The sequence below is a fragment of the Artemia franciscana genome, chromosome 13, assembly GCF_032884065.1.
Source record: "Artemia franciscana chromosome 13, ASM3288406v1, whole genome shotgun sequence".
In the NCBI taxonomy this organism is placed as follows: Eukaryota; Metazoa; Arthropoda; class Branchiopoda; order Anostraca; family Artemiidae; genus Artemia; species Artemia franciscana.
This window is the reverse complement of record NC_088875.1, coordinates 38,345,902-38,369,547: the sequence shown is the minus strand read 5'-3', so window position 1 is coordinate 38,369,547 and position 23,646 is coordinate 38,345,902. Positions and strand designations below refer to the sequence as shown.

General features: G+C 36.2%; 1 protein-coding gene across 1 annotated transcript in view; it reads right to left on the bottom strand.

Moving 5' to 3' along the window:
• Positions 1–23,646, bottom strand: part of LOC136034903 (prolyl endopeptidase FAP-like) — a 129,054-nt gene that overhangs the window by 96,308 nt on the left and 9,100 nt on the right. The window contains exon 2 of the mRNA XM_065716400.1: positions 21,602–21,824. Coding sequence (XP_065572472.1) covers positions 21,602–21,824 — 223 coding nt within the window. The remainder of the gene's footprint in view (positions 1–21,601; positions 21,825–23,646) is intronic.

Here is a 23,646-nt window from a genome sequence, read left to right as displayed (position 1 = left end):
GTCCCAACTTTGCTGGTTTTAAACAAAGAAGACAAGAAATGAAGAAGGAAATGACTTAAAACCATATATTAGATTAATATATTGCCATTGTTTAACATACTGTCATCACTGAGATTCGTTAGAAGGTTATCTACAACAAGCTATCATCTACAATAAACAACAAGAAGCTAATCTTGACATATTCTAATTTGTAATGCCTTTAAGTAAGGATTTTAAGTGAGTACTATTTTTTTTCTTTAAACTTATTTGTGTATGGTGGTATATATGCATCTGCGGGCCCAGAAAAATCTTTGAGGGCTTAGTTCATCTTCCAATATATAGCCTAAAATTAGGTAAACTATACAAAATAAATAGGAGTTAAAATTAAGCCAAATTGAGTTTACAGGTTATCTATTCTGAAGCTGTTTTGAGCCGAAAACCTTTGAAGATGTCGTAATTCCTCTGGTTTCCCTGCATTGTCTGCTTCATTTGGATTTTTTCTAGAGTAGTGGTGAACTTGTTAGTTTATTAGTTATTTATAGTTAATCTTCACCATTACCTCTTAGCTCTGTCAGCTGATAGGTAAGTTTTTATTAGCTCCATCCCCCTTTTGCTAAGTGTGGAAAACCCATTATGAGTTGTACATAGTCTATTTTTCAAACGATTAGTCACATCTTTATAGTTCTTGAACAAAGAAAACAAGAAATGATGAAGAATCGTAATTAAAAGTATGCGTGCAAAAGGAACAAGAAGACCAATAATCATACCCTCCTAGTGACGCCACAAAAACAACCCAAAATACGACTAAAGAGCAGTAGCTAATATTAACTACAAGCAAATCATGACCATTCATCATCCATTTTCAATTAAGTAGTACCGTCTTACAACCGAGTACTCTTTAGAAGACTTTGACCAAACTTTTTTTTCTTCTTTTTTGAGGATCTTTTATGATGCTACTGGTCAAGCCAAATAATTTTTGAATCTTTTGAAAATAAAACCACCAACAGGACAACTACCCACTAGTGAAGCTTTGTAAAGTCAATCGTATTTTGGGATTTATTCTTAATAAGTGGGATTTAAGTTTTGTCAATCAGGCATGAGCACATTCAATAAAAAAAATCACAGGAAACATATAACTTTTGATTATATAGAGACTATAATTATAAATTTCACAAAATTGGGGAGGATAGGGGTAATGGGTCATCAGAAAACTCATTTTTCCCTCTAAAAAAAAATCACCAAAAATGATTGATGAATTAAGTTTCGAAAGAAGGAGCTGAATCCCCGTCTCCCGGTTTATTATTTACACCCATAAAAAATACCATATTAAGGTCATAATTAACTTTATCATATTGGGATAGACCCCCTCCTTAAGTAAACACCGGACTAGATCACTAGAAACACGATTTAGACCCATTATATTCTTTCTCCTGTAGATTGAAAAATTGCTTAACTGAAAAATTTAACCAGTGCTCATAATTGTAGAAAACGAGAAAATATTTGTAATACATAGTCTGAGTTAAAAAAATTCACATAATTAGTTTTTTTCATTATTACAATAATTTTTAATTTGCGATAACTAAACATGACTAAAGCTTAATTTTTTACTGCATGAATGACTAATAGTTCGATTACTGTTTATCAATGTCAACCTCTACACTTATATTTTAGATACCCATTTAGAATCTTAGTACGGAACAAAACTGCTTTCATATTTCGACTTAAAGATAATTTACATTCTTTTTCTAATTAGCAATTGCTAAATTTAACTAAACCTTATAGTTTTATTGTATGGTTTGATGAGATTCTCTGTTACTATTTATCAAAGTCAACTTCCAGATAGATAGATATAAATTTATTGAAAGAACAAATTAAAAAACATACAAATACTCGTTTCACTAATAAGCAAAACTCTTTTAAACCTAGATCAACAACAAAAAAAAAAAAAAAAAAAACATCTACGACAAGTTGCTTACACAAGTAAGTAAGTTCACATGTCAGTTCAGTTCACATATAGCATTCATTCATCAGTTTACATATAGCATTCATTCAGTGAACATCTTAAACCGGATTTACTCTCACAAAGTTTTGATAAAACAAGAATGCATTCGAGGTAAATACTCCTACTTAGCGTCGGACCGTTCATTTAGTGTTCAGCAAGGTTAATTTGCAGTCGAAATTTCAAACAGTTCGTGGTAACGAACTGTAGTAAGGAGCGACCCGGCTCAATAGTAACCAAAAATCTAAAAATGGAATTTTGATACCAATAGCTACATCAAAAGAATCGCATTTTAATGCTGATTTTAAATATATAAGTTTCATCAAGTTACCCATCAAAAATAACGAGCCTGAGAAAATTTGTGGTGTTTTAGAAAATAGGGGGAAACACCCCCTAAAAGTCATAGAATCTTAACGAAAATTACACCATCAGATTCAGCGTATCAGAGAACCCTACTGTAGAAGTTTCAAGCTCCTATCTACAAAAATGTTAAATTTTGTATTTTTTGCCAGAAGGCAGATCACGGATGTGTGTTTATTTGTTTTTTTTTTTTTTTTGTTTTTTTTCCCAGGGGTGATCGTATCGACCCAGTTGTCCTAGAATATTGTGAGAGGGCTTATTCTAGCGGAAATGAAAAGTTCTAGTGCCCCTTTTGGGGATGACGTACTCCCCCACAGTCCCCGTGGGAGGGGCTACAAGTTACAAACTTTGACCAGTGCTTACATATAGCAATGGTTATTGGGAAGTGTACAGGCGTTTTCAGAAGAATTTTTTGGTTGAGGGGAGAGGTTAAGAAGAGGGAGATATGCTGGGGGAACTTTCCATCGAGGAATTTGTCATGGGGGAAGAAAATTTCCATGAAGGGAGCGTAGGATTTACTAGCATTATTAAAAAACAAAAATAAAAAAATAAATATGGAAAATTTTTTCAGCTGGAAGTAAGGAGCAGCATTAAAACTTAAAACGAACAGAAATTATTACCCATATGAGGGGCTCGCCTCCTCCTAATACCTCGCTCTTTACGCTAAATTATTTTTAGTAATTTCAACTATTTACTCTTCGGCTTTCGTGATTCAGGGGTCATTCTTAATGAATTGGGACAACATTTAAGCTTTAGTGTAAAGAGCGAGGTACTGACGAGGGGGCGAACCCCCTCATATATGTAATAAGAAAATGAGAATACAAAAGTTTTTTTACGTAAGTTAATTTATAAGTTACGTATATCTTTTACTAATAAAAAGATTCGTAAAAATTAAAAGTTCTAGTTGCCTTTTTAATTAACCAAAAAATCGGAGGGCAACTAGGTTTCCTCCCCTGCTCTTTTTTTCTCAAAATCATTCGATCAAAATTATGAGAAAGCCATTTAGCAAAAAAAAAAATATGCAAATTTCGTTTTAGCTATTCCTCTGCGGAGAGCCAAAATCAAAAGATGCATAAATTCAAAAACATTCAGAAATTAAAAAAAAACAAATTTTTTCAACTGAAAGTAAGAAGCGTCATTAAAACTTAAAACGAACAGAAATTACTTCGTATATGAAAGGGGCTGCTTCCTCATCAACGCCCCACTCTTTACGCTAAAGTTTTTTACTGTTTTAAAAACAAGAGATGAGAGAAAGAGTCAAACTTTAGCGTAAAGAACGGAGCGTTGATGAGGAAAGCAGCCCCTTTCATATACGAAGTAATTTCTGTTCGTTTTAAGTTTTAATGTCGCTCCTTACGTTCAGTTAAAAAAACTTTTTTTTTTTAATTTTTTTTTTGGATGGATTCAGATGCTAATATTACGCAAAGTAAGTAAGAAAAGGAGTTTTATGTGGTAGTATATTTCTACAGTCTATTTTTTCTCGGAGTTGAATTACTATTTTGTATAATGGGAGAAAAGAGGAAGAAGAAAAAATTTGACGAGTTTTTTCTCACATCCAGTCCTATGGAAGGAATCTCATTGAAATCACTAGCTGATAGTTTGAGTCTAGTTTTACAGACTGTTAAAGAAAGTTCAACTACGTTAAATGAGCTGAATGTTAATTTTAAAGGATTAGATCAAAGGATTTCTAAGACATTTCTAGAACATTTATTGTCCTCTAGCACATTTCTGTGCTAGTTGATGAAAATTCTTTACTGAAATCGCAGTTATCTAGCCTAAGGCATACAATGATGAAGCTGGAAAGTAAAGAAACTGATAAAAATATTCTAGTATGGAACGTGACAGCGATTGATACTGTAAACGCTAAGGCGACGTTCGGTAGTATAATTTCGTCATGCCTTGGAATACATAAGGTACCCAAATACACGATAGCTGATGTTAAGCCTGAAAAAAAGCTGATAAAGGTTATCATGGAGAACAGGGAGCTGAAAGTGGCAGTTCTAAAACAGGCTCGAAATCTTCGTGGAAAAACTACCATGGGCAATCAGAATGTTTTTCTATCCGATGATTTTCCCTCGTCTGTTCCAGATGTTCGAAAAAACTTTTAGCTATCCGAACCAGTATTCGTGAAAAAAACAGGTTTTGAAACTTGGATTGCGAGATCCATACCACCATCTCTATGTATTCGTCGCCTTAAGGTAGGGGCAGTGGAAATGTTTTTGTTTGATGAAATCCCACCAGATATTAGTAGCCTGTTTCAAACGCAACGGCAGCGAAGGCAAGGACATGGCCGGGGCAATTCTATGGACTGGATTACATGACTGAATAATCTTTTTTCTTTTTTGTTTAGTGAGTTTGTGGAAGCCCGGACACTTTTTGTGTTTTTATAAGAAAAAAGGTATTGCTTGAATTATTTGTTGAGTTAGTTTGGTCCGCTGCAATAAAAATAGTAATAGTGACTTATATAATGGTATCTTCTGCTACAACAAATATTGTGTCGTTTTTAATTTATTGCTATCAGTTTTTTTTTTTTTTTGCACCAACAGTATAGTATTAGAACAAACCCATTTACTGTGAGTTTTAGTGCTTTTACTTTTCAATGGGAGAGGCATGGGGGAGGAGTTCTTAGTTTTTCCTTGTTTCTTTTTTCTTCTCTCTCCCTGTTTTTTCTTATTTATTCTTACCTTGATTTTATTATCATTATTTATCCATAACTTAATTATATTATTTTTTACCCTTCTTTCCTTATATTTTTTTCTTATACCTGTGGTCTGGTGGGCTTGGTCGTGGGGCGAAACTGCCATCCACCATGAGTAGTGGCCAGGCTGGTATCAACTCTTTGAGGGATCGTTTACTTGATTTACAAAATAATCCTTTAGATATTCCAAACATTATAGAAATCAGATGAATAATGATTCTGATTCGGCTTTTAAAAGTAAGTATGTTTCGCAATTAAATAGTTCTGCCTCTTCTAAACGAGATGATATTTTCTCTGTGTTTCATCTTAACATTCAGGGACTCTGCTCGTCTTTGAATGAGCTGAAACGGATCGTTAGTGATGGAACTCCTGATGTTATTGCAGGATATACGATGGAGAGACTGAATAGGAAACAGATGGCGAGAGGTGGTCTTATGCTTTATATTGCTGATCGTCTTGCATATAATGTCCGAAATGATTTGAGCAGAAATAAGGCAGGAATCTTTGAATCCCTATTTATTGATATTAAATCAATGTGTAAGTATTTAGTTGTGGGTTTGGTTTATAGGTCCCCCAGTGGATCTATTCCTTCGTTTTTGAAAATGCTGGAAGAAGTTTTGGACTCAGTACAAAAACATCCCTGTGAACTAATCCTTATGGGTGATTTTAACCCCAACCTGCTGGATCAAAATTATGCTTCAACTATTGAAATTTTATCAATGATGCTCTCTTCGGGAACTCTGCCTTCAGTTTGTATACCAACCCGAGCTACAGAAACACAAGCGTCTCTTATCGATAATATTTTTTCCTCACTAGATGTTTAAGATAATTTGGCGCTGGTTAGTGATATTTCTGATCATTTTACCGCTATTTCCCGATATAAGAGTGCTGATCAAGCAGCGTATAGCATTACCATCTAATCTCCCATTTTTCCGTTATGGTGATACTGAGCTTAGTCTACTTAATTCTCGTCTGGCTGATGTACCATGGGGTAGTTTGGTTTCTGATTCAGATTTTAACCACTCTTTTGATTCCTTTTATGATTTAGTTAAAGAAGGAATCCTGGAAATTTGCAATCAGGGTCCAGCGCCCCATACTTCGAAAAGGATAGCACCACTGAATCCATGGATGACTCCAGGTCTCCATAAAAGCTGAAAAAGGAAAAATTATTTGTGGAAGCTTTACAAGGCTTCATCATCTTTAGCTCATCACGAACGATTCAAGGCCTATAGGAATATATTTAATTCTCTTTCTCGGAAGGCAAAGTCTCAGTATTATCATAGGAGATTTTCTGAATGTGGGAAGGATGTAAGGAAGACATGGTATTTAATTAATTCAGTTCTAAGACCTACTCCCCCTCTGCCTTCAGTTCCATCAATGCTGAAAATCGACGGTAAAGCCGTCCAAGGAGATGTAGATGTTCAGCTAGAGCTTACCTCTTATTTTACTAATATAGGAAAGGTAACTGCTTCCTCTGCAAGCTCTGCAACTTCTCGTTGCGATTTCAGAGCCTTTCTTGGACCCTCATGTTTGAAGTCGATGGTCTTGAATTATGTTTCTGAATTTGAGGTAGCTCGTAGCGTGAATGCTCTTAAAGGATCATCCTCTTCAGGACCGGACAAAATTCCTACAAGGGTTATCCGTGTCATTTTGCCTGCTATTCTGTCACCACTGACTAAGCTCGTCAATCTGTCTTTCGAGAAAGGTATTTTTTCTGAATCTCTCAAGCGAGCTAAGGTTACAGTACTCTATAAAGATGGTTCTCGAAGTGATCCTGCTAATTATAGGCCAATTTCTCTCCTATCTGTTTTCAGCAAAATTTTTGAGAAGGCTATGCTATCCAGGCTTCTTAGTTTTCTGGATGCAAAGGATTTTTTGCATGATTTCCAGTTTGGATTCCGAGCGAGTCACTCTACGGAGCATGCTTGCGCAGCTTTATCGAATTTCATTCATTCGGCAATAGATTCTGGTCATATCCCGGGAGCTTTATTTTTGGATGTTCGTAAAGCTTTTGATTCCTTGACTCATCGGATTTTTCTTTGGAAACTATCACATATTGGTATAAGATCAAACGCTTATTCTTGGTTTTATTCATATCTTTCTGGTAGGCTTAGTTCAATTGATCTGCTTTTCCGGAGCCCTTCTGAAGTATATTATGGCGTCCCGCAGAGATCCGTTCTTGGTCCCATTTTATTTTTGATTTATGTTAATGATCTGATTTCGGCTGTTAAAAACACCAGGCCTCTGATATGTTTCAAGCTGTGTCAGCCTGATGCTCATTCGTGTTCCAATGCTTCTTCTAATGAAGATTTTCTTGTTGCTTTTGCTGATGATACCACTCTTGGGACCCTTGGGCAGACGGAATGTGATATCAAGTCTAACCTTGTGGCATTATTTGAGAGAGTTATGTCATGATTTAATGCCAATTACTTGGTCTAGAATGTTGGTAAATCCCATTTTCTTATTTTTTATCGAATTCGTGTAGCTTTCCCTCAGCTTACAGACCTTCAGGTGTCACAAGGCTCCTTGTGTAGACCAGAGAATCGGGTGGTCCGGTTTCTTGGTATCCTGCTTGATGATAACCTTTCATTCAGGAACCATGTAGCCATGATTAGGGTTAAGGTCTCACGGAGTTTCGGTATCATTCGAAAACTTAGATACACATTTCCTGGATCTATTCTGAAACTTCTTTTTTTCTGTCTTGTCCAGTCATATGTTTCTTATTGCCCCTATTGTATGGATGTCTACTTTTCCGTCTACGCTGTGGTCACTTTCCGTCATGTATAATAAAGCCTGGCGTCTGGTTATGGACACCAACCGTTCTTCACCAACACAGCTCTTAAATCTACAGTCCATTTACATTATTTCTTGTGCTTCTTTTGTCTTTGATCAACTTCATGGCATTCTTCCAAAATCTCTTCGGAAAACTCCTATGTTTATTTCTGGTTCTGCTCCATATAGCCTTCGTTCTTCAAATAATATCCACATTCCGCCTACCCCTACAGAATCAAATAGATTATTTTTTTTCCTCTGAGAAGTTGATGGCCCCTGTGTTTTGTTAGTGGTGTGTGGTTTTCCTCTCTGCACTTTGCTCCCAGGCCTCAGGTATGTTCTCTATGTTTTTTTTTCTTCTTTTTTTATCCTTTTAGTTGTTCCTTATATTGTATCCCCCAAAAATATATTGCCTGTAAACTGCTATATGTGATTGACTATATTGAATTTATTTCCTGTATAATAATTTTTTTTCTTATCCCCATTGTATCCCTGGCCACGGAGCCTTTCGAGGGTAATTATGTGAATTGTAATTCGATTTTGAATTGTATTTTGTATTGTCTTCTATTTAATATTAGTAAACTTCTCTCTCTCTCTCTCTCTCTCTCTCTCTCTCTCTCTCTCTCTCTCTCTCTCTCTCTCTCTCTCTCTCTCTCTCTCTCACCAAACTATTATGAGATCTAATATGCAGTGCAGATGTGCATTTTAAAGGAAGCAACAAATCTTTCTTAATTCACATACTAATTGCTTTAGAAACGGTGTTTGATTTCTTTCAAAATTTGTTTACAAGAATCTCTTGAATTGCTGATTGCAAATCTGAGGCTAATATTGAAATATAAAGCTCTATTAAACAGGACTCGAAGACCCAAGAGCCTCATATTTTTTTGTAGGTATATTTGACCTTGTTTGAATCCTTAAAATTCAGACAATTATTTCTTATAGTCTTGCTAGCTCACAATCTTTGAAGCCACCTTACGACCAGATTCGCGATTGCACGGCAAGATATAACATGCACTCCTTTGTGCCATATGTTTTATGGCACTTGGTATTAACCAAGTGACATATAGCAGTCGCCAATTCTGTCGGTCTGTCTGTCGGTCTGTCTGTCTGTTGGTCCCGGTTTTGCTACTTTAGGCACTTCCAGGTAAGCTAGGACGATGAAATTTGGCAAGCGTATCAGTGACCGGACTAGATTAAATTAGAAATAGTCGTTTTCAAATTTGACCATCTGGGGGGGGGGGGAGTGGGGGCCGGTTAATTCGCAAAAAACAGAAAAAATGAAGTATTTTAACTTATCAGCGGGTGATTGGATCTTAATGAAATTTGATGTTTGGAATGATATTATTTTTCAGAGCTCTTATTTTAAATCCCGACCGGATCTGATGACATGGGGGGAGTTGGAGGGGGAAAACCTAAAGTCCCGGTTTTGCTACTTTAGGCACTTCCAGGTAAGCTAGGACGATGAAATTTGACAAACTCATCAGGGACCGGACCAGATTAAATTAGAAATAGTCGTTTTTCCGATTTGACTATCTGGGGGGGGGGAGTGGGGGGCCGGTTAATTCGGAGAAAATAGAAAAAATGAAGTATTTTTAACTTATGAGCGGGTGATTGGATCTTAATGAAATTTGATGTTTGGAATGATATTGTGTCTCAGAGCTCTTATTTTAAATCCCGACTGGGTCTGATGACATTGGGGGGAGTTGGAGGGGGGGGGGAACCTAAAATCTTGGAAAACACTTAGAGTGGAGGGATCGGGATGAAACTTGATGGAAAAATAAGCGCAAGCCCCAGATACATGATTGACATAATCGGAACTGATTTGCTCTCTTTGGGTAGTTCGAGGGGGAGTAATTCTTAAAAATTAGAAAAATGAGGTATTTTCAACTTACGAACGGGTGATCGGATCTCAATGAAATTTGATGTTTAGAACGATATCGTGTCTTAGAGCTCTTATTTTAAATCCCGACCGGATCTGGTGATGGGGGCGGGGAGTTGGGAGGGGGAAACCGAAAACTTGGAAAACACTTAGAGTGGAGGGATCGGGATGAAACATGGTGGAAAAATAAACACAAGTCCTAGATAGATGATTGACATAAACGGAATGGATCCGCTCTCTTTTGGGTTGTTGGGGGGGGGGTATTTCTGAAAAAAAATGAGGTATTCTTAACTTACGAACGGGTGATCGGATCTCAATGAAATTTGATATTTAGAAGGATATCGTGGCTCAGAGCTCTTATTTTAAATCCGACCAGATCTGGTGACATTGGGTGGGGGGTTGGGAGGGAGAAACCTAAAAATTGGAAAACACTTAGAGTGGAGGGATCGGGATGAAACTTGGTCGAAAAAAAAACACGAGTCATAGATACATGATTGACATAACCAGAATGGATCCGCTCTCTTTGGGTAGTTGGGGGGGGGGTTAATTCTGAAAAATTAGAAAAAATGAGGTATTTTTAACTTACGAACGGGTAATTGGATCTCCATGAAATGTGATTTTTAGAAGTATATCGTGTCTCAAAGCTCTTATTTTAAATCCTGACCGGATTTGGTGATATTGGGGGAAGTTTGGGGTGAGGAAACCTAAAATGATGGGAAACGCTTAGATTGGAGGGATTGGGATAAAACTTGGTTGGAAAAATAACCAGAAGTCTTGCATACGTGATTTACATAATTGGAACGGATCCGCTCAATTGCGGGGGGGGGGGTAATTCTAAAAAATAAGAAAAGTGATGTATCTTTAACTTACGAAGGAGTGATCGGATCTTCATGAAACTTCATATTTAGAAGGACCTCGTAACTCCGATATCTTATTTTAAATCTCAACCGGATCAAGCGTCATTGGGGGGCGGGGCAGTTGGGGGACCGGAAATCTTAGAAAATACTTAAAGCGGTGAGATCAGGATGAAACTGGATGGAAAGAATAGAAACCTGTCTAAGATACGCGACTGACATAACTGAACCGGATCTGCTCTCTTTGGTGGAATTGGGGGGGGGGTAATTTTGAAAATTGAGGTATTTGTAACTTACGAAAGGGTGACCAGATCTTAATGAAATTTGATATTTAGAAGGATCTTGTGCTTTAAAGCTCAAATTTCAAATTCCGACCTGATCCTGTGACATTCGGGGGAGTTGGAGGGGGAACCGGAATTCTTGGAAAACATGAAAATTGAAGTATTTATATCTTACGAATAGATGATCGGATCGTAATGAAATTTGATTTTTAGAAGGAATTCATGTCTCAGAGCTCTTATTTCAAATCCCGACCAGATCTTTTGACATTGTGGGGATTTGGAGGGGGAAATCTTGGAAAAACACTTGGAGTGTAGAATCGGGATGAAGCTTGGTGGATAGAATAAACCAATGTCCTTGATACGTGATTGACAGAATCGTACTGGATTCGCTCTCTTTGGGGGAGTTGGGGGGAGGGGTTCAGTGATTTGGCGAGTTCGGTGCTTCTGGACGTGCTAGGGCGATGAAATTAGTAGGCGTGTCAGGGAGCTGCACAATTTGACTTGATAAAGTCGTTTTCCCTGATTCGACCATCTGGGGGGCAAAAGGGAGAGGAAAAATTAGAAAAAATTAGGTATTTATAACTTACGAGTGGGTGATCGGATCTTAATGAATTTTGATATTTAGAAGGACTTTGTGACTCAGAGCTCTTATTTAAATCTTGACCGGCATTAAGCCTCTTATTTTCCTTTTTAAATCAATCTATTGATTCATAGAATTTTGTTAGAGCTCATACCATATGATCTCTTGGCTCTTAGCTCTTCTCGCCTCGTCACAAGTGCCATATGAGGTCTTAGCTCTTGTTTTGAAGATTCTGTGACTGTGAGTGTGTGGAAAATGTGAAAAGGTTTCAATTTGAATTCAAACGTTAGTTGGAATGTGAGATTGAGAGTTGAACAAGACTGAGCGAAGACATGTGCAAGCGTGAATTTTTGGTATTGGTTTAGAAGTGATAGGGGTGAGCTTGAGCGTCGATAGCATTCACCTAATGATTTTCATCTCATGCATAAAAGAAATTAAAGTGCCTGCGCACATTTGGGTGTGGGGAGGGGACGCCTTAGATTCTCAGCTTGCATGGAATATTAATCCTTGCTGCTTTTAATGAGCTTTGTCCTCTACTTCGTGGACGTAATGGCAAATCAGAGCAAAATCCCTGTGAGCAATCTTCTGACTGCACTTTTTGGTTCAATCTGCTGGATAGAATCTCTTCAGAATCTTCTATTGGTGGAAGCTTTCATGGGCGCAATTTTCCAAGGATTTCCTTTCAGGAGGTAGTCTCCACCTCTCAGACAGAAAATTTATACAATTTGATTTATCTATATACCCCGAGCTTGATTTAAATATATATTTAATGGTTTATTCATGAATTTTACTTATATAACTTATATTTATTTATATTTTTTATAGAAGTTTTATGCATTCCAAGAAGCTTTACACTGTATCCAAGAGGAGGGAGGCTACAAGGTTTGAACTCCCCCGAAATGTTTGTCCAGCTCGAAAAAACGTTGCAAAAATGTATATAAGCCAAAAATTTAATGCGCTTATAAATTTGTGTTGACCCCCCCCCCCCCGAACAAAAATCCTTGTTTTGCCCTTGGTTTATTCCTATTAAGATATTTATCGCAACGACAATAAATGACCTAGATCTACTCTAAGCTTTGTTAATCTAACTCGTTGTTTTTTGTTTTTTGTTGTGGTTTTTTTGGTTAACTAGGTCTTTTTTCTTTTCATGGTGTTCCACACAACACATTGAAAAGGAGTATTGCATCTCAATAAATTTTTTGTGAATGGGAGCCTATATGACTGTGTAAAGACACTGGCCAAACCAAATTCTTAAAGTCCAATTCCACGAACCACGAAGAAACATTTCAAAATTATTGGTAAAAGCTACCAGCTTTTGCTTTAAGCAACCATAATTCAATTTTATTGCCGCAGTAGTTTTACTAATTCAGTTTTACAATTTGAGCAAGTGTTCAAATTTGTGAACATGTGAAAAATTGTGAACAATGTTCATAATGAGAACAATGAACTTGATTGTGAACAATCAAGTTCAAATTTGTGAACTTGATTGCATAAAATTGATGTCTGTGAAGATTTTCCAACAGCAACTTGCGATTGCTTTTAGTTGAGCAGATGAAAAGCAAAAATATAGTTAACGAATTCTGAACTCAAATTTTTTAGTATCGAGTAGACCAATAACTTAAAATATATTCATAAACTTTTATTGGAAAGTACTAATAAGGACTTAAATAAAGCTCAATTTCGATCCTTGAGGAAAATTTAGTAGTTTAAATTAAACTCGGGTTGAACAACTTTACTCGTTCAAAATTTTTAACGTTTAAACGGTTGTACACGAATTACATGTGGTTTTAAAGTTAGAATTTTATTTAAAGCCAATATGAAGTGCAATAAAATAAACTGAAGCTTCAATATAACTTATTAGGTTTTTAGGTTTTAACTTATTAGGTTTTTAGGTTTTAACTTATTAGGTTTTTGGATTTTAACTTATTAGATTTTTAGGTTTTAACTTATTAGGTTTTTAGGTTTTAACTTATTAGGTTTTTAGGTTTTGACTTATTAGGTTTTTAGGTTTTAACTTATTAGGTTTTTAAGTTTTAACTTATTAGGTTTTAACTTATTACGTTTTTAGGTTTTAACTTATTAGGTTTTTAGGTTTTAACTTATTATGTTTTTAGGTTTTAACTTATTAGGTTTTTAGGTTTTAACTTATTAGGTTTTTAGGTTTTAACTTATTAGGTTTTAGAGACGAGAGTGTAAACACTCTCGTCTCTAAATTCTGATTAACTTTTATGACTCACTTTTGTAAGAAGAAAATTAAGTGAGAATTTTGGGTGGCTCGTAAAATTTGCAAATATTAAGAGCTTCTCAATTTATTATTGTTATCTAATTTTATTAGGTCTTCGAAAACTAATCAATTTAAGGGCTAATGGACGTCAAATTGTTTCGAAAAAGCTTCATCTCCCATTTAGGAGAAACATGCTGCGAAAAATATGTCTGAACATAGGCAGATCCCCTCATCCCCAAAGGCATACTTACTTCGCCTTTTGACTATTCTGAGAAAAAGGCATTTTGAAAACTTGATTGGTTACTTTGGGAGTTAAGGGGGCTCATGGGAAAAAATAGTGACATGGGAAAAAGGCTGTATAAAAATCATTCTCCAGACCTATTCGTATTTTCTTCTTGTTTTTATCGTATCTAATTTTATGTTCTTCATATTTTGTATATTGGTGTTGCGAAACACAGTGAAAAGCTATATTAAGAGGTATTTTTGAGAGCTTTTAATGGAGGTGTTTTTGGATGGAGGTTGGAGATAAGAGAATTTTCGAGAAATTGATTTGTCGTGTGGGTCTTTTTGTTAGTTGATCTTTGGAAATTAAACTATTTCTGGATTAATGGACGAAAAATCGTTTTGTGAAGCTTAATTCCTAATGAGAAAACAGTGATTTTCGTAAAATAATGAATGAACTTGTGTGGGCTATGTCATTCCCAGAGGTACAATTATTGGACATTTGCGACTATTCAGAGCAAAATAGTCATCTGAAATTGATCTGATATCTTGCATAGTGGCGCAATCTCATCAAAATCCTAGGGTTGGTGGGGGGAGGAGTTGAAGCAAATTTTACCAATTCAAGGGAAAATGACATTGAAAAGGAAGGGCAAAGACATACTAAAGAAAGCCTACCTGTTTCTGTAGATGCTTGGATTATGCAGGCTAAAGCCACCTTACGACCAGATTCGCGGTTGCACGGCAAGATAAAACATGCACTTCTTTGTGCCATATGTTTTTATGGCACTTGGTATTAACCAAGTGACATATAGCAGTCGCCAATTCTGTCGGTCTGTCTGTCTGTCGGTCCCGGTTTTGCTACTTTAGGCACTTCCAGGTAAGCTAGGACGATGAAATTTGGCAAGCGTATCAATGACCGAACTAGATTAAATTAGAAATAGTCGTTTTCCCGATTTTACCATCTGGGGGGGAGTGGGGGCCCGGTTAATTCGCAAAAAACAGAAAAAATGAAGTATTTTTAACTTATCAGCGGGTGATTGGATCTTAATGAAATTTGATGTTTTGAATGATATTTTGTTTCAGAGCTCTTATTTGAAATCCCGACCGGATCTGATGACATTGGGGGGAGTTGGAGGGGGAAAACCTAAAGTCCCGGTTTTGCTACTTTAGGCACTTCCAGGTAAGCTAGGACGATGAAATTTGACAAGCGCATCAGGGACCGGACCAGATTAAATTAGAAATAGTCGTTTTTCCGATTTGACTATCTGGGGTGGGGAGTGGGGGCCGGTTAATTCGGAAAGAATAGAAAAAATGAAGTATTTTTAACTTATGAGCGGGTGAGTGGATCTTAATGAAATTTGATGTTTGGAATGATATTATGTCTCAGAGCTCTTATTTTAAATCCCGACTGGGTCTGATGACATTGGGGGGAGTTGGAGGGGGGGGGGAACCTAAAATCTTGGAAAACACTTAGAGTGGAGGGATCGGGATGAAACTTGATGGGAAAAATAAGCGCAAGTCCCAGATACATGATTGACATAATCGGAACTGATTTGCTCTCTTTGGGGTAGTTGGGGGGGGAGTAATTCTTAAAAATTAGAAAAATGAGGTATTTTCAACTTACGAACGGGTGATCGGATCTCAATGAAATTTGATGTTTAGAAGGATATCGTGTCTTAGAGCTCTTATTTTAAATCCCGACCGGATCTGGTGATGGGGGCGGGGAGTTGGGAGGGGGAAACCGAAAACTTGGAAAACACTTAGAGTGGAGGGATTGGGATGAAACATGGTGGGAAAAATAAACACAAGTCCTAGATAGATGATTGGCAAAAACGGAACGGATCCGCTCTCTTTTGGGTTGCTGGGGGGGGGGGTTATTTCTGAAAAAAATGAGGTATTTTTAACTTACGAACGGGTGATCGGATCTCAATGAAATTTGATATTTAGAAGGATATCGTGGCTCAGAGCTCTTATTTTAAACCCGACCAGATCTGGTGACATTGGGTGGGGGGGGGGGGTTGGGAGGGAGAAACCTAAAAATTTGAAAACACTTAGAGTGGAGGGATCGGGATGAAACTTGGTCGAAAAAAAACACGAGTCATAGATACATGATTGACATAACCAGAACGGATCCGCTCTCTTTGGGGTAGTTGGGGGGGGGGTTTAATTCTGAAAAATTAGAAAAAATGAGGTATTTTTAACTTACGAACGGGTGATTGGATCTCCATGAAATTTGATTTTTAGAAGGATATCGTGTCTCAAAGCTCTTATTTTAAATCCTGACCGGATTTGGTGACATTGGGGGAAGTTTGGGGTGGGGAAACCTAAAATGATGGGAAACGCTTAGATTGGAGGGATCGGGATGAAACTTGGTTGGGAAAAATAAGCAGAAGTCTTGCATACGTGATTTACATAATTGGAACGGATCCGCTCAATTGCGGGGGGGGGGGTGATTCTGAAAAATAAGAAAAATGACGTATTTTTAACTTACGAAGGAGTGATCGGATCTTCATGAAACTTCATATTTAGAAGGACCTCGTAACTCCGATATCTTATTTTAAATCTCAACCGGATCAAGCGTAATTGGGGGGCGGGCAGTTGGGGGGACCGGAAATCTTAGAAAATACTTAAAGCGGTGAGATCAGGATGAAACTGGATGGGAAGAATAGAAACCTGTCTAAGACACGTGACTGACATAACTGGACCGGATCTGCTCTCTTTGGTGGAATTGGGGGGGGGGGGGGGTAATTTTGAAAATTGAGGTATTTGTAACTTACGAAAGGGTGACCAGATCTTAATGAAATTTGATATTTAGAAGGATCTTGTGCTTTAAAGTTCTAATTTCAAATTCCGACCAGATCCTGTGACATTCGGGGGAGTTGGAGGGGGGAACCGGAATTCTTGGAAAACATGAAAATTGGAGTATTTATATCTTACGAATAAATGATCGGATCGTAATGAAATTTGATTTTTAGAAGGAATTCATGTCTCAGAGCTCTTATTTCAAATCCCGACCAGATCTTTTGACATTGTGGGGATTTGGAGGGGGAAATCTTGGAAAAACACTTGGAGTGTAGGAATCGGGATGAAGCTTGCTGGATAGAATAAACCAATGACCTTGATACGTGATTGACAGAATCGTACTGGATTCGCTCTCTTTGGGGGAGTTGGGGGGAGGGGTTCAGTGATTTGGCGAGTTCGGTGCTTCTGGACGTGCTAGGGCGATGAAAATTAGTAGGCGTGTCAGGGAGCTGCACAATTTGACTTGATAAAGTCGTTTTCCCAGATTCGACCATCTGGGGGGCAAAAGGGAGAGGAAAAATTAGAAAAAAATTAGGTATTTATAACTTACGAGTGGGTGATCGGATCTTAATGAATTTTGATATTTAGAAGGACTTTGTGACTCAGAGCTCTTATTTTAAATCTTGACCGGCATTAAGCCTCTTTTTTTCTTTTTAAATCAATCTATTGATTCATAGAATTTTGTTAGAGCTCATACCATATGATCTCTTGGCTCTTAGCTCTTCTCGCCTCGTCACAAGTGCCATATGAGCTCTTAGCTCTTGTTTTGAAGATTCTGTGACTGTGAGTGTGTGGAAAATGTGAAAAGGTTTCAATTTGAATTCAAACGTTAGTTGGAATGTGAGATTGAGAGTTGAACAAGACTGAGCGAAGACATGTGCAAGCGTAAATTTTTGGTATTGGTTTAGAAGTGATAGGGGTGAGCTTGAGCGTCGATAGCATTCACCTAATGATTTTCATCTCATGCATAAAAGAAATTAAAGTGCCTGCGCACATTTAAGTGTGGGGAGGGGACGTCTTAGATTCTCAGCTTGCATGGAATATTAATTCTTGCTGTTTTTAATGGGCTTTGTCCACTACTTCGTGGACGTAATGGCAGATCAGAGCAAAATCCCTATGAGCAATCTTCTGACTGCACTTTTTGGTTCAATCTGCTGGATAGAATCTCTTCAGAATCTTCTATTGGTGGAAGCTTTCATGGGCGCAATTTTCCAAGGATTTCCTTTCAGAGAGGTAGTCTCCACCTCTCAGACAGAAAATTTATACAAATTTGATTTATCTATATACCCCGAGCTTGATTTAAATATACATTTAATGGATTTATTTATGAATTTTACTTATATAACTTATATTTATTTATATTTTTTATAGAAGTTTTATGCATTCCAAGAAGCTTTACACTGTATCCAAGAGGAGGGAGGCTACAAGGTTTGAACTCCCCCGAAATGTTTGTCCAGCTCGAAAAAACGTTGCAAAAATGTATATAAGCCAAAAATTTAATGCGCTTATAAATTTTTGTTGACCCCCCCCCCGAACAAAAATCCTTGTTTTGCCCTTGGTTTATGCCTATTAAGATATTTATCGCAACGACAATAAATGACCTAGATCTACTCTAAGCTTTGTTAATCTAACTCGTTGTTTTTTGTTTTTTGTTGTTGTTTTTTTGGTTAACTAGGTCTTTTTTCTTTTCATGGTGTTCCACACAACACATTGAAAAGGAGTATTGCATCCCAATAATTTTTTTTTGAATGGGAGCCTATATGACTGTGTAAAGACACTGGCCAAACCAAATTCTTAAAGTCCAATTCCACGAACCACGAAGAAACATTTCAAAAATTATTGGTAAAAGCTACCAGCTTTTGCTTTAAGTAACCATAATTCAATTTTATTGCCGCAGTAGTTTTACTAATTCAGTTTTACAATTTGAGCAAGTGTTCAAATTTGTGAACATGTGAACAATTGTGAACAATGTTCACAATGTGAACAATGAACTTGATTGTGAACAATCAAGTTCAAATTTGTGAACTTGATTGCATAAAATTGATGTCTGTGAAGATTTTCCAACAGCAACTTGCGATTGCTTTTAGTTGAGCAGATGAAAAGCAAAAATATAGTTAACGAATTCTGAACTCAAATTTTTTGGTATCGAGTAGACCAATAACTTAAAATATATTCATAAACTTTTATTGGAAAGTACTAATAAGGACTTAAATAAAGCTCAATTTTAATCCTTGAGGAAAATTTAGTAGTTTAAATTAAACCCGGGTTGAACAACTTTACTCATTCAAAATTTTTAACGTTTAAACGGTTGTACACGAATTACATGTGGTTTTAAAGTTAGAATTTTATTTAAAGCCAATATGAAGTGCAATAAAATAAACTGAAGCTTCAATATAACTTATTAGGTTTTTAGGTTTTAACTTATTAGGTTTTTAGGTTTTAACTTATTAGGTTTTTGGATTTTAACTTATTAGGTTTTTAGGTTTTAACTTATTAGGTTTTTAGGTTTTAACTTATTAGGTTTTTAGGTTTTAACTTATTAGGTTTTTAGGTTTTAACTTATTAGGTTTTTAAGTTTTAACTTATTAGGTTTTTAGGTTTTAACTTATTACGTTTTTAGGTTTTAACTTATTAGGTTTTTAGGTTTTAACTTATTAGGTTTTTAGGTTTTAACTTATTAGGTTTTTAGGTTTTAACTTATTAGGTTTTTAGGTTTTAACTTATTAGGTCTTAGAGACGAGAGTGTAAACACTCTCGTCTCTAAATTCTGATTAACTTTTATGACTCACTTTTGTAAGAAGAAAATTAAGTGAGAATTTTGGGTGGCTCGTAAAATTTGCAAATATTAAGAGCTTCTCAATTTATTATTGTTATTTAATTTTACTAGGTCTTCGAAAACTAATCAATTTAAGGGCTAATGGACGCCAAATTGTTTCGAAAAAGCTTCATCTCCCATTTAAGAGAAACATGCTGCGAAAAATATGTCTGAACATAGGCAGATCACCTCATCCCCAAAGGCATACTTACTTCGCCTTTTGACTATTCTGAGAAAAAGGCATTTTGAAAACTTGATTGGTTACTTTGGGAGTTAAGGGGGCTCATGGGAAAAAATAGTGACATGGGAAAAAGGCTGTATAAAAATCATTCTCCAGACCTATTCGTATTTTCTTCTTGTTTTTATCGTATCTAATTGTATGTTCTTCATATTTTTGTATACTGGTGTTGCGAAACACAGTGAAAAGCTATATTAAGAGGTATTTTTGAGAGCTTTTAATGGAGGTGTTTTTGGATGGAGGCTGGAGATAAGAGAATTTTCGAGACATTGATTTGTCGTGTGGGTCTTTTTGTTAGTTGATCTTTGGAAATTAAACTATCTCTTTGGGGCTGACTGACTCCCCCACAGTCCCCAGGGGAGGGGCTGCAAGTTACAAACTTTGACCCGCGTTTACATACAGTAATGATTATTTGTAAGTGTACAGACCTTTTCAGGGGGATTTTTTGGTTGGAGGGGGGTTGAGGGGAGGGGGCCACGTGGGAGGATCTTCCCTTGGATAAATATGTCATGGGAGAAGAAAAATTCCACGAAGGGGGTGCAGGATTTTCTAGCCATATTTTTAGAAAAACAATGAAAAAATAATTATGAAAAAGTTTCCCCAACTGAAAGTAAGGACCAGCATTAAAACTTAAAACGAACAGAGATTATTACGAATATGGGGGGGTCCATCTCTTCCTAAATACCTCGCTCTTTATGTTAAAGTATTTTTAGTAGTTTCAACTATTTGTTCTACAACCTTTGTGATTCAGGGGTGAATCTTTGCAGAATTTGCAGAAAACAGAAATGGGACAAAATTAAAGCTTTAGTGTAAACAGCGAGGTGTTATTGAAGAGGCAAACCCCCTCATATACATATTAAAAATATACGAACATAGAAGTTCGTTACGTGTCAATTTGTAAGTTATTACAAATTAAACATGCATTATTGTTGTTAAAACATGCATAATTCAAAAACGTTGAGAAATTAAATAAAAAAAAAGTTCTTTTTAACTGAAAGTAAGGAGCGACACTAAAATTTAAAACAAACAGAAATTACTCCATGTATGAAAGGGGCCGTTTCTCCCTCAACATCCCGCTCTTTACGCTAAAGTTATTTACTGTTTAATAAAGTAGAATTGAGAGAAAGAGTAAAACTTTAGCATAAAGAGCGGGACGTTGAGGGAGGAACGGCCCCTTCCATACACGGAGCAATTTCGGTTCGTTTTAAATTTTAATGTCGCTCCTTACTTTTTTTTTTAATAAACAAAAACAAGGCCTTACTTTTTTTTTATTTAATCAAAAACAAGGCTTTACATGCAGTTTGGTAAAGCTATTTTAAGAAAAAATTGTGTTGTTGTTTGTGTTGATCGTGTGAAATGATCTCGGATATTATAATCCTAAAATTTATTAATCAATCGTAAGAAAAATAAATCAAGAAATACAAAATAGAAAAGGATGGATAAGTGAACCGACAGTGTAGTGCGACTTCACTAAAAATATGGATAATGTCAAAGAAAACAGATACTTGATACTATTAATTTCAACATTTGTTATTAAAAATGAAATTTTTTTGGTACTGAAAATCAATCAATCTTTATTTTAGCCTTGGGGAAGTAATGGAAGGGCAAGTAGGCTAGTTTGCTTTAAGCTGTTATTCCTACTGGTGCCATAATTCTGCCTTTATTACCCTCCCTGACATTTCAAAGTACAAGAAAAAACAAGCATACAGCCGTTTATGGTAGGTTATTAAGAGAAATAGAAGTGTCAAACGTAAGTTGTCGTTGCTGACTTAACTTCTTTAAACAAGTACCAGTTTCCACCATTTTAGGTATTACATAATTTTGCAGTAATCTGACCTGCTTTAATATAAACCATAATAGTAAATCTTAGGAAAATAAATTGTAAGTACAAAGATTACCTATAAATAGAGCGTTGCCTGTTTGAAACATCTCAACGGATTTCTTTTGATAAATGGCATCTTCCAGAGTTAATGGTATGTGGAACCAAGCTGCAGCATCATCCAGAGGACCCAACGCTAGAACAGTAATGAGAACTCCTATCAGCACTGAGCCTATGACAGCCAGAGCAAATATGATGCTTCTCCAATTTGTTCTGTCTTCATCTTTTCCAAGGTAATATTCCTTGAAAATAAATTATTTTCAGTATTTTTAACCTGGTGAACTATTTTGGCATCTTGTAAATGTGTAGGTTCTTTCGCTAATGTTTCCAACTTGAATGCTGACCAAATATATCCTTGAAGCATACACGATTTAAATATATGTTTTTAAATTTTGGATATTTAGAATATAGACATGATCAAATATACCTGATAAAAGAAGCTCAGTAATAAAACAAAGTTAACTAAACTGGCAGTGCGGTGAAAATTCAGATTTTTAGTCAGGGCCAGATTTATTTATTTTTCAGAGTAATAAGAAACATTACTTACCATCTACTAAGAAAGCCGTAAACGGCGTGCCCTGGAAACAAGCCGCTTTTAGAAAAGAGAAATAAAACAACTTCTCAGTTTTTCAGTTTTCTCTTTTTCTGCAGGTTTCTTCTACTTTTCTGTTTCCTACTTTTGTATTATACCGACCACACTCAAGAAGAGAAGTTAGGTTAATCATAATGAAGTATACCAGCATATGATGAAACTGTAATACTTTAAAAACAAAACTATTTGAAACTACGACTTTGAATTATGAAAAACAGACCACCCAGTGCGCATTATGTTAAATACCTAACTTAGCCTAACCAACTCTATACATTAATTATTTATAAAATATACCTGCATAGTAGTTAATCTCACTCACGCTAAGCAGTTTATTTCCGAGTGCACACAGATAAACCAGTTTTAACCAGATCAAGAACAACACTGTGGTCGGTATAATACATAATCACCTTCTGTTTTTTGTTTTTACTGTTTTTGTTTTGTTTAATAGGCCAATAACAATTTTAAAAATGCACTTGGGTAGATTACTTTCTAGAATACAGTCACGATGATAAATCCCAGAAGTAAAGGTCCAAACTTTCCACCAAGGCCTTTTACTTTTTATTGCTTATCAAATGTTCAATCAAGATTTTTAATTTGCTGCTTTGTCCTGTAACCTTGAGCGTCTTGGGGCAAATCAACTCATTTTAGCTCTAGTGGAAGGAATATACAAAGCTATTTTTACTTTCCCACTGCTTAGTTGAGCAGATTTTTTTTTGTATTATACTTACTCAATCCCAGTATTTCCCTGTGGTGGCGCAGTGGATTTATCTTGGCTTGGTACTACGAGACCTATGACTCGATCCTTGCTGCCACTGGGCCTGGAACTGTGTAGAGATGATACATTGGCGTCTCATGGAAGGAATATACAAAGCTATTTTTACTTTCCCACTGCTTAGTTGAGCAGATTTTTTTTTGTATTATACTTACTCAATGCCAGTATTTCCCTGTGGTGGCGCAGTGGATTTATCTTGGCTTGGTACTACGAGACCTATGACTCGATCCTTGCTGCCACTGGGCCTGGAACTGTGTAGAGATGATACATTGGCGTTTCAGAATAATCCAAGAAGATCAGAAGATGAAGGCAGATATGACCCGAAGCCGGCACAGTAAGATAATAAATAACCTATAAGCCATTTTATGGAATATTGGTGCTTCTCCAACATAAGTCCTAAGTAGAATTTTTTCGGTACTTCATGAAAGCAAAAGGAGATACAACGGCAACTCAGTAAAAATTTAGATTCTTAGATTGGGCTAGATCTATTTATTTTATACAGGTACATAGAACAAGTAGCATCTAATAGGAACGCTATAGACGGCTTGTTCGGGAAACAAGCTTACTTTCCAAAAGAGAAATAACACAATTTTCTGTTGTTGTTATTTCCCTTATTTGCACTGATTTTGCTTATAATTGGCCAAGAGCAATTTAAAAAAAAATGCATTAGAGTAGATTATAGAGGGCGTGATGAAGCTGC